This window comes from Diplotaxodon limnothrissa, linkage group LG16 (genome assembly GCF_057381915.1).
Source record: "Diplotaxodon limnothrissa isolate DT_005_m linkage group LG16, D_limnothrissa_male_GT1.1, whole genome shotgun sequence".
NCBI lineage: Eukaryota > Metazoa > Chordata > Actinopteri > Cichliformes > Cichlidae > Diplotaxodon > Diplotaxodon limnothrissa.
Genome location: NC_140611.1, coordinates 30,994,125 through 31,005,882, shown reverse-complemented (window position 1 = coordinate 31,005,882; position 11,758 = coordinate 30,994,125). Strand labels below are relative to the sequence as shown.

The 11,758-nt window shown below is 39.3% G+C and overlaps 1 protein-coding gene across 1 annotated transcript; it reads left to right on the top strand.

Annotated features, from left to right (window-relative positions):
- Positions 1 to 1,525: 1,525 nt before the first annotated feature.
- gtpbp8 (GTP binding protein 8) lies at positions 1,526 to 10,637 on the top strand. Its single transcript, XM_085374728.1, has 8 exons — positions 1,526 to 1,636; positions 1,920 to 2,120; positions 2,912 to 3,065; positions 4,873 to 4,971; positions 6,710 to 6,840; positions 7,512 to 7,611; positions 9,988 to 10,106; positions 10,392 to 10,637. The coding sequence occupies exons 2-8, from the start codon at positions 1,951 to 1,953 to the stop codon at positions 10,480 to 10,482; spliced, it is 864 nt and encodes a 287-aa protein (XP_085230854.1). The 5' UTR covers positions 1,526 to 1,636; positions 1,920 to 1,950; the 3' UTR covers positions 10,483 to 10,637.
- Positions 10,638 to 11,758: the final 1,121 nt, after the last annotated feature.

Below are 11,758 nucleotides of genomic sequence, written 5' to 3'. Positions count from 1 at the left end.
TCATTTCAGCGTTGCTCATTTAAACCACATGGAAAAATGTTTCATAACATGACATTTTCATGGGAAACAGGATGATGGGCAGCTTGATGGGCCAGCTGCCAGCGTCTGTTCACAAATGTCTCAGTTACAGAAAACAGGGCTGGGATTACTCCCTCCTCCTTTTTCCTCGTGCAGGTTTTCTGAATGGGAGCTGGTATCATCAGCGGGATTTAGAGTGTAAACTGGGCTGTTACAGATCACAGCAGCATTTCAAAAGGAAACACAGATTATCATCATATGCTGTGCCATGTATGATGATAATAATTATAAAGTTTATCTGTGTAGCACTTATCAAAGCCAGTGATATAAAAAGCTGTACAAAGAGCAGATAACACACAATAAACTGAAATCATGAACCAGGAACTACATTTTAATTTTTATGACAGGTTATGAAGGACATCCTGGAGTGAAAACTGAAAAACAGTGTGAAAATTAACCACAATAAAAATAAAAACTAGGCACATTTAAATGAAGCAACATTTTGTATAAATTCACTTTAACAGAACAAAATTCAAAACTGAACTGGGTTGAACAATAAATAAATAAATAGACTAAAAGAATAAAAAATAAAAATCATTGAATGATGGTAAAATTTCTAAAATTTGTTTGTCTTTAAGCTTCTTCAATCCAAACTAAGCTAAAATAAAATAATACACACACAAACAAGAACTAGAGACTGCTTTTTATCATCTGTTTCTATCTACTTCATCAGAACAGAATAGAATTGAAGGAGAAATAAAAATAACAGATCTGGGGACCTTCTATAAACTTTGACTTTCTGTTAAATCCAAATATTTTACAGTCTTAATAATTTGTTCCTGTAAACCAAGCAGTGTTGGTTTACATATGTTTAGTATGAACAAAAATGGTTTTAGTTTCATGATGTTATACTAGGGTGACCGTATTTTGATTTCCAAAAAAGAGGACACTTGGCCCAGTCATGAAGAACTTTAAAAATACGGTTTGCTTAAAGAAAAATTTGCCATATTTAAACGATGCCTTCTCTGTACAGTTAATGAATGGTGAAATAAAAAAAAAATGTCATATAGGCTTTTACAAGTCAACAAGTGCAAAAAAAAAATAGGAGAGTTGCTCATCCTATGTTAGACTACATAAACAACCACTGAAATTAGATTTGTAATGATGGATAACAATTATTGAATCCCTAACTAAAAATAAAATGAAATTAAAAAAAGAATCAACAAGTAAAAATATAGATTAAGCAGCCTACACAAAAAGTACAAACTTCAATGTATTACAACAAAGCGTTCTGCATGAAGTGAAACATCTCATTCTGTGAGAAATAAAACAGAATAACAGGATATTTAAAAAATGGTTGTTCGATTGTTTTGTTTTGTTGTTGATTGGGACTTTAAAAAAGTATATCGGTAAAGTTTCTATCGTTGGGGAAAATCGGAATTTTAAACTTGTGTCGCGGAACTGTTGTTGAGCTGTTTCATTCGGATGCATTTGACCGGTGCACGCAACATGGAGGACGGTGTGTAAACAGAAGCGATGGACGCGGCTTAAAGGTTCATTTTCAAAGAAACTCCGCTGCTCTCTGATCGCATGAAGCCGTGAAGGTGGAGGTGTTCGGGTAAGTAATATAAGGAAATGAATGGAGTCACTTTGGACGCTTTTATTCCCCCTGCCCCCCATTAAATATGATCAGAAAAGCTCGCAGAGAACAAGACGAGCCGCAGAATCTGCTCGGACGTTTTCTAATTTACTGTTTTATGAAACATGAAGAGTGAGTGACTGTGTTCCACACTTAAACTACAGAAGTGGAAGTGGGGAGGTTTTTTATGCTGCTGTAGTTCAGGGGGGACTGTACCTGTGCGAAACTGTCAGGTGACCTCCGCGTGTGCATCTCCTCTCAGGGTCTGACTGATCTGAAATCAGCGGGGTAACATGCTTCCTGTCCGGCAGCTCCTGCGGCTCCGGCCTGGGGTTGCTGTCAGCTGTGCCACTGGGCAGAGGATCCATAAACTGGCCTCGGTGCAGAAGGTCACATCACTTACCCCGAAGAAGTTGCGAAGTTTGCTGTACCCCTTCAGCGAGCTGGAGGCTTACCTGCACAGGTGCGTAAAACAGGGCTGGTTCTTAGTCATCAGTAGTGGAGATTTTGTGAACGTGAGCTGGCATCATCTGCTGGAGTTGCACTGATAACTGTGAAAGATAACATCATCAAGTTTATTTGTACAGCACCCATTACAACGAGTAGCACAAAATGCTTCACAGAAACATGTAAGACACAAAAAAATTAAACATTACGACAAATAAAACAGAAATTATGCCACTGTTCTCACAACTAATTTAATTTAAAATATTTATGTATGTGTAAGTTATGGAAAAATGTACAGATGAAACTAAATCTGTGTGAAAGTTTTCATGAATCAAAATGAAAACAAAGACAATCAAGGCAGCAATACATGTGAACTCACTTTAATTAAATAAAAATACCTGAATGTAAGACAATGATAAATAATAAAGCAATAAAAAGCACTCTGAGAGTGCAAGCCTCCAAAAATCGGAGGGTAACGTGTCAGTTCTTTACTTTAATTACACAAACATAATGTAGGTGTAGGTAATAGATAATGGGTACAAGCCTGTAAATAACTGCACATGAATAACTTTATCTTATTATATAATATTACACTGCAGCATATTTCTAACTAATGAGGCACCTCATTGGTATCATTTTGACAGACTTCATTTTTAGTAAGGTTTTTATTGTAAAAGATTTGGAGGAACTATTTTTACCGTTTAAAAAATATAAATGAGTTTGCCAGTGGCTTCTGTTTCAATCTGTAGCATGTAGCTGTTGATACAGACATTTTCTAATGAAATTGAACCATATTTGTATTTTCAGGTCTGTGGACCGGACACAGTTCCAGCTTTTTGATCCCACTTTGGAGGACATGATTGAGGCAGAGAAGCTCTTCCACTCTTCACCGTCTCATAAGATCGATTACTATATCTCTGCAGAAAGGATGGAGCACGCACCCGATCTCAAACAGCCAGAGGTCAGAGGACAGCATTGCTCAAAACATTGTACATAAATCATGGACATAACTTCTGGTGTTGGGAGTGCCGTAAACATGCATTCTTTCTAATGGCCAGCAGGAGGCAACTCCTCAGCTTTTAAAAAGAAGGTCGTGAGAGAATACGCCTACTCACTGAATCTGTGACCTCATAAAACACTTTTCTGATGAGACCATGGTCTTAGTTGCTAGTGACCTCCATCTCTTATATACAGTCTATGGCCTATATCTATATCGATCTACAAAGCTGGATAATGCCAATCTGTATATGTTACCATTGCCACAGTGAGACAGACAAGCTCAAAATCCATATCTTGATACTATCATGATACACTAACTTTCACAGACGCTCAGCTGACTCTTAACTGCTAAATAGAGTCTCTGAACTGGACCTCTGGACCACATTTGTGCTCTTGGAGCGTTTTGGAGCATTTTAATTCCATAGTTCTGACCAATAATATGGGTGTTGTGCACTTCATTTCACTAACAGACCATCCAAAAAGTCTGAGCTCCAGTTTTGGTGAGTGATTTTGTTTAGATGTTACTGAGCACTAATTAGCAGGTATCTGTGGATGCAGCATTAGCTGAAAACATAGCATTTGTTCCTCTTGTTTAAATATGACGCCACAGAAACAAGATATTGAGGACTGCAGTGCTGAGATCAACGGGAGTTCACAAATCAATCAGTGATGCCAGTTTAGCTGCGTCCATCATGAATTTCTTTAGCCTGTCATTAATAGTTAATGTAAGGTGATAATTACCCAACAGTACATTGCAGGTTTGTTTAATAGGTAAATACTTGATCAAAGTGGATTACAAAGGGAAGGGTTACGCATATTTCTGTTTGCTCTTAATGATATATTTAATGATAAAAGTGGGCTTTTTCCCCCCATGCATTCGTCATGACAACATGTCTTCTTTCAAACATGTTGATGCTTTGACTATAATTTTCCATTTCTTGTCACTACAATATAATTGTTTCCTTTCTGGTTTATAATTTCCATTTTTCTACTCTTACTGGGCACTCAAAGCACTTTCACAAAGTAAGCCACATTTACTGGACAAAGCCTCTTTGCTAACAGAGTGAGGGTAGCAACATTTCTTGCTGGAAAAGGTTTGAGGTGGAAATTTTGCCTCAAAGTGACAATGAAATCAGCTCAGAAGATGAGTCGGGTTGGATTACTCTTCCTTGCAGAAAAGTGACTCAAAACCACAACTGAATGATAAAGTAAATGTTGTAGGTATGAGGAGCACAAACAACCATTTAAAAAAGGATTCTTGTGTAAAATATGATCACTTTACTCAGTTATTTCAGTGGTCACTTGAGGTTTAACGCAAAACACTTGTGCAGAATAATTTCCCTGACTCTGGGTCAGGTAGAATGGCTGTAAAGAAAGAGAATGTGGACTTTAAGTAGCTTATTCGTCCCTCCTCAACCCTAAATGGATGAAAAATGTAACCTAATGTCTCTTCATCCTCATGAATAATGAAGCAGAACTGAACATGGCTAATAAATCATCAGATTTATAACCTCATGGAGAAGAACGTTAAGCTCTGGCAGCGAGTGTTAACAGGACAGAGAAGTTCCGTTACCACTCGGCCTTCTCCAGAAGGCGAAGCGTTCAAAGCTCGATGACAGTGTCCACCTGGCAGGTGTGCCACATGGCTAAATGGCGCTAAAGGTGATATGGTGGCAACTGGAGCAGGAAAAAGATTCCAGGATAAAAATCGCAGAACTGTAAATTACAGCACACAAATCTGCAGCTGACTTCCTGTTGGTGTTTTCCAGGTGTGTTTTATCGGCAGGAGCAACGTGGGCAAGTCGTCTCTCATCAAAGCTCTGTTTTCTCTCACCCCTGAGGTGGAAGTCCGAGTCTCTAAAACTCCAGTGAGTAACTCGTCACTCCAGCTCCACACACTGTTTCCCTTTAAAGTGGTGAACAAACACAAACCTCAGTTATTTCTTTTATAAAAGCTGTATTTCTTTTATAAAATGCTGTGTTTACATTCACACCTGATTGTTGCTGATTTTCTGTTGTTCTTTGGCCGCTCTGGCTGTGAAAATGACTTAAAATGATCTGCTCTATACTATTAGATGGCTTTTTTTTTTTTAAATACTCTTAAAATTATGACCTTTTTTGGAAGTGGAAACTTCAAATTACACTTTGCATATTCAGTTTCTTTCTTACGGCGAGGGAGGAGATGTAAGAATTTCTGACCAACTCACTTAAACACAGACGAGGGTTAGCTTGTAGAAAAAAAATTTCTAAAAATAACATTTTTTTATACCTGCATCTAAGAAATGGAGCAAATTCTGGGAACTACTTCAGGTGGTACACATGAGTATGCCTCACTCAGTTTAACGCCTATTTAAGCTGCAAATTTCCCATCATTCCCTCTGCCATGACATAACGGGAGGTGATGAGTTTGGACCTTGGACAGGAAACTCTAATCTGCCTCTATTATAAATCAGTCATCTCAAACATTAGTTATCTTACTGAAAATGTATTAAAAAGATACTGATGTACTTTCAGTACCCTGCTATCATCAAAAATACTTCTCAGTTTGACAAAACTGAGCATAAAAGTTAAAAACATAAATTTTGCACTATAGAAAGTGTTGGTAATATGATGTGCACATTTTAATTGAATTTGTGTTGGTGTGGGGACCATTCAGTGTGTGTTCTGTAAATGTGTTACATGTAGAAAATAATAAAAGTCACTGTTTTACAAAGAGATTGGCTCAGAAGATGCACATTTGCCACAGGGATAAAAATAAGATAGAAACTGGCAGATAGAAACTTCACAATAAAAAGGCCCTGAGTTCATTTCCACCATCATGGTCATCATCATTTTTTTTTTGTGGAGTTTGCATGCTCTCCCTGTGTTTGTGTTGGTTCTTTCCAGGTATTCCCGCTTCCTCCCACAGTCCAAAGACATGCAGTTAGTGAGCATTGGTTAATTGGTAACTCTAAACTTCCCATAGGTGTGAATGTTAGTGTAAAGGGTTGTCTGTCTCTATGTGTTAAGCCCTGCAACAGACTGGCGATCTGTTTAGGGTGTATATAAAACTGGGCATACACTGTGTGATTATTATTATTATTTATTTATTTTTTTTGTCGTCAGTTGCGTTGTTTTGATCGTGATAATTTTGTGAAGCCACATCAAAAATCCTCAGATGAGTTTGCCAAAGTTCTACAAGTTCGCTTGTACCCAGATCACACACTGCACTGACATGCTACTCCATCTTTTCACTTCCATTTCTGTGTTTGCGTTATGAGGGTTGCAAACAATCGGCAAGAATCAGGATTTTTTCTGGTTATTTAAAACTTATCTGAAAATCAAAGTAAGAGTGGAAAAAATAACTAGACAAAAAATATCAATGGTTTTAATTTTACACATAATCAGCCTGATTATAGAGATTATGATGTCTACATGTTTGCATGTTTTCCCCATCTGGAACTTCTTACATGCTGCTCCTCCTTGTGATAAATAAAAAGACTGAAACTAATAAAAACTAAACATTGTAATTTAATGTTACAAAGTTGAAACACACTCACTGATGCTGCAATGACTGAGTTCATCAATATCTGGACATCATAAGCTTTGCCTGTGTCTTACCTTCAGGGTCACACAAAGAAGATGAACTTCTTCAGAGTGGGCAAAGCCTTCACCATCGTGGACATGCCAGGGTATGGACACAAGGCACCCAGAGATTTTGTGGATATGGTAGAGCCTTACCTCTACACACGGAAAAAGTAAGTGATGAAGAGCTGATGAAAGACTTGTTTGTGTTGTTTATTCATGATGTCTATGATGGAGCAATACTGAGGATTTCCTCTGACAGTTAGCCAAAGAAATCATGCTATGAAACTATCCTGAGGGGTTGAGGTAAGTAAGGAAAAGTTGTTTATTGCAGTGAAAAACCAGTTTGGCTAATGCTATCTGCTAATATAAGCCTGTTTAGTTTGCCTTGTAGTGATTGGTCATTGCTGTTGTGATGTTTTTGGCAACAAAGACATGTTCACAAAAATCAGCGCTTTTCTTTCCAAGCTCTTTAGAGTACTATGACCTGGATGACTGAGAACTTTCACAGACAATATATACAAAACTTAAAAGGTGGTTGACAACCAACATTTTAAAAAGGAAAATGTTTAACATTAGTAGTCTTAAGCTTTTAAATGCAGTCTCTTATATTAATTTGATCCTTCCCGCTTATTTAGGAGTTCCTAATAAGTATAAACTAACACTGAAACTAATAAAAACTAAATGGATGTTCACCAGGTCTCAGGTGACACATCTAGGTTTGCGGTGAGCTTAAATGTCACTCAGCGTTTGTGCTCCTGTCTTTCTGATGGTGAGCGACCATGTCTTCCTGGTGCGAACCTGGTGTTCACTAAAAAACCTTGTGTAACATGTCTTCTTTCAGCCTCGTGAGGACCTTCCTGTTGGTCGATGGCAGCGTCGGTCTGCAGAAGGCTGATCTGATTGCCTTGGAGATGTGTGAGGAGACCCGATGTCCGTATGTGGTAGGACTCTGGCTTAATTTCAGTTTTGTAATCATCAGGATGATTTGGTGCGAAAAAAGTTTTTAAGATCTTGCGGTTTGTAGAACAAGTGAAGCCTGGTTAGTTGATTGAAAGTAACTAAATTTAATCAGCTTTCCATCCATCTTCATCCGAGGCCGGGTCGCAGGGGCAGCAGACTAAGCCGGCACACAATGCACCCGACCCCTATGGCGCCTCCTGCGGGAGGATGGGCCCATGTCTCCTCTTCGGGCTGTGCCCGGCCGGGCCCCTTAATCAGCTTTCATGTGGAATATTTTGTGGAATAAATGGTAAATGGTAAATAGCCTGTATTTGTATAGTGCTTTACTAGTCCCTAAGGACCCCAAAGCACTTTACACATCCAGTCATCCACCCATACACACACACACACTCACACACTGGTGATGGCAAGCCACATTGTAGCCACAGACACCCTGGGGCGCACTGACAGAGGCGAGGCTGCCGGACACTGGCGCCACCGGGCCCTCTGACCACCACCAGTAGGCAACGGGTGAAGTGTCTTGCCCAAGGACACAACGACCGAGACTGTCCAAGCCGGGGCTCAAACCGGCAACCTTCCGATTACAAGGCGAACTCCCAACTCTTGAGCCACGATCAAGAGGGTCTCTTTGGGTTTGCGCTCTTTGGTGGAGTTGTTGAGCACTAACCAATCAATCAGCTTTATTCGCCACATGCAAGTTGCCCTGCAGTGGAATGGACCCGCCCCCGACCTTACACACACAACACAGACATCACATGGGGATACAGGTCGGAGATCGGTAACATTACAGAAAACCACTGAAATGTACACTACAATGGGAAAGTACAAGAGGGAAAAAAAGAGACCTCTACTCATGCTGGACTCCTATGGGAGGACAGCATGAGAACAGGAAACAAAAAAACTCCTCTGCACAGAAATCACATTGGTTGAGCAAACACAGCAGCCATCCTGCCACTGCGCCGCCACTCCAGCGTGGGTCCAGACCCGCCGTGTTCTCCAGGAGGAAACAAGCATCGAAGTGCCTCCCCCTCCGCCTTACATGTGGCTCATTCTTCTTCTCAGTCCTTCATCATTATGTCCACACTGAATTAATGCTGAACGTTCCCACTCAGCTATTTAAAAACTGGCCGTTAAAATGAAGCAGCCCCGCTCGCTGCGCACTCTGCGGTCAATTATTCATGCTCTGAGCTGATTAAACACTGCAACACATTAAGGCTGTGACAGCACAGTCGAAGACAGTTTCAAACTTAAAACTGATATTTCTGTGAAGTTGAAAAAGAAATGGGGAGTGTACACACTTTAAATATGATTACATGGAAGTAGTGGTTGCAAATGATCGGATTCTTTTAATGATTTACAAGGCAAAGGACAGACTTGTCAGTGAAGTTTATTGAGTGTCACATGGTAGTAGGTGGCAGGAGGTCTACGTTCTCTTGCCGATAGATTTTCTGTACAGCTTTTACAGTCAAGGCTGCACCCATTTTAGACTCACCGGGTTCCTCGTTCATTTCTTTGAACTGCAGGAGAACAACAACAAAGTGAATCCTTTAAAATGCTGATCAGGGAGTGCAGTGTTTTTAAGAGACCACCAGGTGTCAGAGCTAGTCTGCTTTGTTAGTTCAGGATGATAGAAGCAAGCATAAAGTGAAACATATCCTTGCTAAGGGAGGGTCCATGTAAGGTACCAGTATTTATATAGTGCTTTTCCAGTCTTACTGGGCACTCAATACAGTTTAGAATAAAAAACTATTCTAACCGTGCTTTCGTGCCATTCCAAGCACTGTAATTTGCCACTTTAAAAGTGCCGGTTAACCTAACGTGTATGCATTTGGCCTGTGTGAGGGTGTCTACATCCAAAGAAAAAAACCACAGGGACATTGGTCAGACTTCACTCCGAGACCACAAGCTGGATTTTAACCCAGGATCCTCTGGTTGAGAGGTGACAGTGCTAACACTTCTGCACTAGCTTAAAAGTTATCAGTGGATCAGGATCATCTGATTCATAACTTATTTATAACCTTGATCACAAAGAAAAGTTTGAAGCCTAATCTTAAAAGAAGAGAAATTAGAGACTGTTTCTGTGTCCTGAATCCAAACTGGGAGCTGGTTCCACAGCAGAGGGCCTTGTCTCCCATTTTAGTTTTAGAAACGATGTAAGTCAAGTAGGCCGACAGACTGAGATAAGTGGAATAATATGGCACAATTAAGTATTTAGAATATGATGGAGCCGGATTCTTCACAACTCTTAGCCCCGTTAGTATTCTTCTTGCAGTTTTGGATTTACTGAAGGCTTTTTGGGGGAGCCACGGGGACATCCTGTCTGTGCGCTTTTCTGAGAGTTGTACTTTATTGTTCAGATGGTGGTGACAAAGATCGACAAATGTGGGAGTGGCACTCTGCTGACAAATTTGCTGAACCTTCAGGATGTGGTAAAGACAGAGACGACGAGCTGCTTCCCTCAACCGTTTCTTATTAGGTAACTGTCTCACTTCCTCTCACAGACCAAGACTCACACAGTGGGTTTCTTAGTGATGAAAAAATATAAACAGAGCCCTCAATGAGTCTTCTTCCTTTGAAGCTTGAGTGATACTTCCTGGATTTCTATTGTTATATTAAACCTGACTCTGACACATATGTTTTCATTAATTATTGTTTTTGTTCAAACTCAGTGCCTGAAAGCTGATAGTTTTACAGTATAACAATACTTCACAGCATAATAAAATGTCTATATTTCTCCCTTTTTGTGTTCTTTGTGAAACAGCTCAATCCAGTTTGGGGGGATTTACCTGCTGAGATGCTTCATCGCTCATGTAACAGGCAGCATCAGGTTAAAGGAGACGTCACAGAGCTGAAAAGAGGCCGACTCGGTCTCGCTGAGAGGGGCAAACGGGCTTCTCTGCTACATTTCTTTAAAAACAACAACAACAACAACAACAACAACAACAACAACAACAAAACCTGATATCCAAAAAAACTGCTTCAGAGGCTTTTATTTTCTAATAAAATGTGAAAGACTCTCTGGTTTGCTTATCTTCTTACTTTCTAGTTTGACAGACTGTCAAGTCCAGTTTCAGACACTTTACTGCTCTGAATTTGTGTTTTGTGTCTTTAGATTGGAACTATCAATATTAGGTTGAAAGAAATCTCAGTGCAAGTGAGGAAAGCCACTGTTAGGCTTAATGAAAATAAACATATAGAGATGATGACAATTATTGCCATGGTTATGAAAACCAACTTCACATCATCTAACCAAGTCAGGAACACTATTTAGGAGGTAGTAGGATCACTGTCAAGTTTCCTTCATGATTGCTGTAAACTCTGTTTATTTCTAATGTACAAACCACTGGTTACGCTCAATAATGGGAAGGAGAATTTACTGAAAATTTACTGAGGATATCGCTAGTACTTATGTAATTATTAGGGCTGAAAAATGCTAAAAACAATAATTAAAAAACAAATTTGCACCCACACCTACTGAGGGTCTGCGTCTCAGAAAATGATCATAGTATAAGGGTAATATTCTGCATACAGCTTCATTAAATATACTGAAGCTGTATGCAGAATATCAGAATTCTCAGGGTCAGATTGGAGGCGATTATTTTTTGATGAAATTTTTTTTTTTTTTTTTTTACATTTATTCTTACATGATGCTGCCAGATGTCTCATTACAATCCCACTTCTCTGTACTGCAAGTGTTTTTATTCAGTTTGTTTTTAAAAATTATGTTTTGTCTTATCCAGAGAGTGTTGTCTAATGAGGTTGGCATGTAGACGGATACAAAGGGCGAATGTTTGACGGTGGGACTTAGTTTCCATGCTGCACCTTGAATGGGCTTTTGCATGGGAAGGCTTTGGGTTGCGTAAGGACAGATGACCGTTTTGGTTAAATATTGAGTGAACGCCATGTCACAGTTGACTTTCCAGTATAAAACTATGACTAAGACAATGTCATAACTATAGCCAACAATTGTGAAATACTTCTACATATACAATGTTAATGTCAGGAATTCACTGTTAATTCAAACATAATAAAAAAGGAACCTTATATAACGAGTTGAATGCATTATAATGAATTCTATCCTTCACAGAACTTGGCTAAACTTTAATATAGCAAGTAAGTGATTATACA

Excerpts from the sequence above, each read along its gene's own strand:
- gtpbp8 (XM_085374728.1), top strand. The coding sequence starts at position 1,951 with ATGCTTCCTGTCCGGCAGCTCCTGCGGCTCCGGCCTGGGGTTGCTGTC. Across the intron at positions 2,121-2,911 it reads CTGGAGGCTTACCTGCACAG|GTCTGTGGACCGGACACAGT; the intron begins GTGCGTAAAACA and ends TTGTATTTTCAG. Across the intron at positions 4,972-6,709 it reads TCCGAGTCTCTAAAACTCCA|GGTCACACAAAGAAGATGAA; the intron begins GTGAGTAACTCG and ends TCTTACCTTCAG.